Source organism: Vigna umbellata, chromosome 9 (genome assembly GCF_029865625.1).
Source record: "Vigna umbellata cultivar VRB3 chromosome 9, Vumbellata_1.0, whole genome shotgun sequence".
In the NCBI taxonomy this organism is placed as follows: domain Eukaryota; kingdom Viridiplantae; phylum Streptophyta; class Magnoliopsida; order Fabales; family Fabaceae; genus Vigna; species Vigna umbellata.
Genome location: NC_142173.1, coordinates 31,511,387 through 31,517,113, shown reverse-complemented (window position 1 = coordinate 31,517,113; position 5,727 = coordinate 31,511,387). Strand labels below are relative to the sequence as shown.

The following is a 5,727-nucleotide window of genomic DNA, read 5'->3' as shown; positions in this document are numbered from 1 at the left end:
AATAACTAACGGAAACAGTGTAGAGGACTCAGAAGAATAAATTTTATAGGAAATAGGAGATTGCATCATGGTGGTTGAGGTTGATGTGAAGACTATATTGACTAATGATTGAATTGTAATTAGAGCCATTGAAGAAGGAAAAATCATAAGGGAATCCACAGTAACTGAGCAAATGAACAATGCAAAATTTTGTCAATGAAAAGTAGTAGCATTGGTATATGGATAAAAAATTCATGCAATAGTTGGTCATGACCATGATTGCAGCAATGATGATGATGACATTCATTACCAGGACGCCACTATTTGATTCTTCTTTGTATGCTTTAGGATTTTAAGAAACATGAAACTGTTGTTATTTTGTAGTTATAGCCACGCAAACAGTTAAAGATGTCAGTTTCCGTTTGTGAGATTAGACTTGGCTACAAAGAAGGGTATATGGAAAGATATAACATGGTTCATTCCAACGATTGTACAAAACCAAATTGTTGATAATCATTTAAAACCTGATCACAAGAGAGAATGAAAATGACCTTCATGAGTGGATCCATACCAACTTAGAAGTCAACTGAACACCTTACAATTTTTAGAAATTAAGGAAAGTCTAGGAATCAAGACTTCATGAGTTCAATTACACAATAGAACATTTTTTCATTAAATGGAACACCACTACTGATGATTTTTTTTTCCTGAGAGTATTCGTTAAGGTAGATTATATATATTTAATTTCAGTCCAATAAACATAAAGAATTAACGTTACTTTTAATCAAAAGCTTCGAGATATTTGGCTCATGTTGTTCAACACTTAGATTATTCTAAACAACTTCTGACATAAAACTGAAGTTTAATGTCTATGTACCAAAGTGTTTATTTTGAAGAGAACCATGATGTCTTGTGTATGAATACTACGATTAGTTTTCAGTTGTTCGTTTTATTTATGCTTCTTTGAAGCAAGCATATCTTTTTTCATGGTGGATCTTATGCTTTCTGGTTTATTTGACCAACTTTTGGGTCGGACTTTCTATTGCAAGAATAAAAGTATATTTATTTACAGCGTGGTGATGAACGACAGATCTCTTCCAACCAGAAAAAAGCACAACAAATACACGTTGAACCTTACTTATTAGGTGCCACAACACTTCAAATCTTGTTCATAATTGGGCATCAATTCAATAAAGCCGAGATTATCAGTGTGGATAGAAATAAATATATAAGACAAATATAATGAGACACATGAAAATATGAAAAAATTTGTCAACAATGTCAGGACCAAGGAGCTACAGCAAATGACAAGAGACAGATGTTGCAGATTTGTAGACAAGAACAGCGTCATTGGCCCCACGATTTGTCACTGACACCTAAGATTCCTACTCCAGCTTTTGACATGAGAATTACCAAAGTGATTTCCCCTCGTGCTGGGGGGAAAATCTTTTCTTATTATTATAGGTTACATCAACAATGCACATTTAGATTCTTGGATTTTCCTACAAGTTACACGTCGCTTTGCAGAAACAAAAAAGAGTATATGTTACCCTCTAAATTTTACCATTACCAACTTGAAAATTAAACATATAATTCACTCAATTCTTTTCAGTGGCAGTTCTATTGGTAGACCAGAACTTACTAAGCATTTTTTTGGGTTGAGTTGGAATAGCACATATAGCCTTAAATCTAGAATTCCTTCCAATTCCATCATGACTCAACCCATTTTGATTGAAGTCATCATCTTCAGCCAGCTTCATCCTCAGAGTTGAGGACCTTGACTTTGGTGACTTGAAGTTTGAAACACTCCAATTGTCCTCAGCATTTATACTTGTAGTTGTGCTTAATGGTGCTGTAGGTTTTGCTGGGTCAATACCATGTGCAGTGAGTAATGCCTTGATATTGGTCGGCAAATCAGTCACTTTGCCACCAGCTTGTGCTGCTCGAGCTTGCTCAAAGAAGAGAACTTGAACCACAAGCCGTAGGGGAAGTAGCTCATTTTGTGCTGCATGCATGCAGGCTTCCATAGACAACTTTTTGCAGTCAAGAATTCTACACAACCTTTTCCTTTCACTCTTGTTGAGTTCTGGATGAGCCTGTTTTGTTATCATCAGTTGAACAACACCTAAATTTCAGTAACACAGTACAAGACATCCCCACATAATAATTTTTCTTATAATTCTTTCTTATATGACCTAATTTCTAGTAGTACTATATTGACTGAACTGACAGCCAGACATGTTACATCATTAATGAGATGTTTGATTTTTGAGGTGGAATTTAGCTAACTGCAAAGAAGGGATAATAAGTGGTCGTCAAAAACTCTCAGGGAAGACACAATCAATTATGTGAAGGACTAAAAAACATGCATCTCCTTTTCCCCTTCTCCCTATCTATTTGGACCTAGTATTGGGCAGTAATATGATCTAACTCTACCAAAGAAGGCAATTTTCTCTTCTTGTTTTCAGCAAATGAAATTACAACACCTGAATACATACTGCATCATATCAGTCAGAATGTGAATACAGTCAGGCCAAATTTCTGGTGGGTCAGTCTACACCTAACCGCCAATAAATTTTGAATAAGACAAGATTTTGAGGTCAATAAAGTTGGTTATCCACTAATTCTGTCCCACATCCTAAAATGTTAAAACGAAATATTTTTCCAGCCACTGTTTTTTACTAATTCTTAGCCACTTATTTTTATCATGGTATATAAAATATATTATGCAGTAAATTGGAACACACTAGGAACTTTTTTTTTCTAATGTTTTACCTTCAGATAAATGTCAATAGCCCTGTAGAGATCATCATGATCATGTCTTGCAAAATCTGGTATAATCTCAGCAAGAGCTATGAATTTGGGCAAGTGAAAATTCGCATCTCTGGCAACTTCTTGAAGATATCTATCCACAAGCTTTGCAACCTTCAATTTTGAACTGTGAGATGCTGAAGAGGACCTCCTACTCTCTTGAAATTCCAAGTTAATATTCTCTGCTGAACGAGACCTCCTTCTTTCAAAGGCCATCCTAGATCTCGCAGGGCTGGTTGGAGGACTCTGCCCTTGTGACATAAACTGTTCCAATATGGTCATCACCAACTCAACATCATACACTGTATCATCTGCGTAAGACAGTGAAGGTATCAAAAGATCATTCACTGTGGCTTCCTCCAATTGAAGCCCTATCCTTCTTGCTAATTCCATCTTCGAAGATGAAGAAGCATTAAGAATGTTAGATGCCTTCAAAAGCTTCAAAAGAAAGCCACAAGAAACAGCACCTTTCCCAGCTGGAAGCAAGCTCACCACTGATTCCAAAAGCAGACGATGCTTTGAAGCTATTTCACCGACTGAGTCCAATTCTGAGTCAGAAACTGCTTGCTTCTTTAGATGCCCTCCATTGTTGGTAATATTTGGTAGCCACCTAGATGCATAGATTTTCAATGCATCTCCAATGAGATTTGACGGAATCTTGCCTCCAGATTTGATTGCTATCATGGTTCTCCAATACAGGTCTATGCTCAGTTCTGCCAAATCTTCAGCCCACCATCCCTTGTTTCCTGACTTATTGTGCCTCAAACTTTCTGTGCCATTGCAAGACACATCATCCTTCACCCTTCTGGAGTGACTATGTGACAAACTTACCTTAGAGGGGTGGCTCAACACTTTTGCTGCTATAGCTTCAATGCACCTGCTGGTAATTCCCAAGTCCTCTGACCACATAGGCAACGCTTTTGTGGTCTGAAGATTCACAATAGTATCCTTCCACCCACGTAGAATGCACGAGTTGAAGAAAACCTCAAGCTTCTGAACTAGGTTTCCCTTCTCAACCTCCTCCGTCATCTGAAGATACTCAGCACCACATCGTGCAGCCACAATGTTGTAAGGGCTCAGAGTGATGGTGATTCCATAGCAGAACTTAGCACACAACTCAAATGCCTCTACCCCACCTGGGAAATCAGGGAGTCGGACTATTTGGTGCTGAGAAGAAGAATCCGGAGATTCTGAACATAACCTTTGTAGTCTCAAACACTTGGATAGCAAGGGAAACTGAACCACATCACCACCGTGAACTTCAGAATCAGTAACATAATAAAAAACAACAACTTTGAACAATTTCTTCCATGAACAATTTCACATACCTTGTGAAGAAGATATCTACTTCCCTTCACTTGAATCAAGAGGTCGCTGGAAACTTCAGAAGAGACAGACCTGCATATATACGAATTCGAAGGAAAGGTATATTGTTACTAACCAGAAAACAAAAACCATCTAAGAAGAAAGAATAAAATAGAAGAGTTAACTAATGTCTTACCTTACTGCTTCTGCAGTGTAGAATGTATCAGGACGAGATCCCAGTTTCATGAATTTCATGGCTTTCAGTTTCTTATCACCTAAATCATGTGATATTTCTAAGTAGCTACTTGAATAATTCACTCAGAGAAGCACCCCGAACAACGCAGAAGTGCAACTAACAGACGGTGAAATACTAGTGAGTTTTAACAAATACCAAAGCAAGGAATAGATTTTCCCGCTGAGTAAGCCCAAGTGGAACACTGAATACTGAGCCGGCAGACCTTACAGGGTGTCAGAGTCCTCAAGAATACTTCAGAACTCTCAGAAATATAAAAAGAGAAATAATTAAAAAGATAGAATTTCCATGGAGGAGAGAAGGTGTAGAAGTTCCAAGGGGAAAGGAAAACCAAGGGGCTTATTGTGAGAGCAAAATAATATATAGTAGTTTAAATAGGTAGGATAGGATAGATGACATATATGGCTTGAAAGAAACACTGAAGATCAAACACGCCTAAGTTATGTCCTTTCAGTCAAATAGTTATCCCCATGAATGATTTTGACATTTTAAATAAAAGGGTATGAGGGCAATGAAATCTCATCAAATTCAGCCTCAGACTTGTCACACTCCTACACAGTATATCAGTTACATTACAAAGTTATGCAGTAAAATAAATACACAGCACACCAGCTCAGCATATTCACAACCATACATTATGCAAAACAAACAAATTTATAGGAGACATAATACACACACTATTACAGTGTAAAAAGTGTCAACCAATGCAAAGTCAAATTTATTTATTTTAGTTATTGTAAAAATCATAGAATCAAATCCACACCACCAAACATTTCACAAATAAAATAAGGAGGAATGGTTGAGAGCACAGATAAGGAGAGCTAGTTAGAAGCTAAGGTAGGAGGAGCATGTGGATACTCTCCCAATACAGAAACTGCCAATCATTCATCGAAAACTTCGAACCGTATAAGGAAAAGCAGGGAATTTTTATTTGCAGAAAATCTTGCTTTGTTATTTCTAAGGAGAATATGATGTTAGAGGGCTTATTTTTTTTGCAACTATGGAGACATGCCATTGGCAGCGTGCAATTCTAAAGGCAACTCCCACGTGCTTATCCTGCGCCCACATCTGTTCCGTATTCTCATCATTACCATTGCAAAATGCAAATTTTCTATTTATCTTCAGTTTCTTGTGTTTGTAAATGCGAGCAGCCCTGATTATTTTAGTCAAACACTATTTTATTTTATACGCAACATCGTACACATCTCTTAGATATCTCCATCCTTTTCAAAAGGAGAATATTTAGATGTTTTACGCATAATAGTAACATAATAAAAGGTGCTTAAAATATTTTCAAAGGGAAAAAAGAATGACATGAAAGTTACAGGAAACGCTGAAAAAGGTTGGCATGTGTATTATCAGTATCACACATGATTAGC

General features: G+C 37.0%; 1 protein-coding gene across 1 annotated transcript; it reads right to left on the bottom strand.

Moving 5' to 3' along the window:
• Positions 1-1,190: 1,190 nt before the first annotated feature.
• Positions 1,191-4,866, bottom strand: LOC124831976 (BTB/POZ domain-containing protein At1g67900-like). Its single transcript, XM_047306084.2, has 4 exons — positions 4,292-4,866; positions 4,119-4,188; positions 2,755-4,026; positions 1,191-2,075 (listed from the first exon to the last, which is right to left on the bottom strand). The coding sequence occupies exons 1-4, from the start codon at positions 4,348-4,350 to the stop codon at positions 1,578-1,580; spliced, it is 1,899 nt and encodes a 632-aa protein (XP_047162040.1). The 5' UTR covers positions 4,351-4,866; the 3' UTR covers positions 1,191-1,577.
• Between the last annotated feature and the right edge of the window lie 861 nt (positions 4,867-5,727).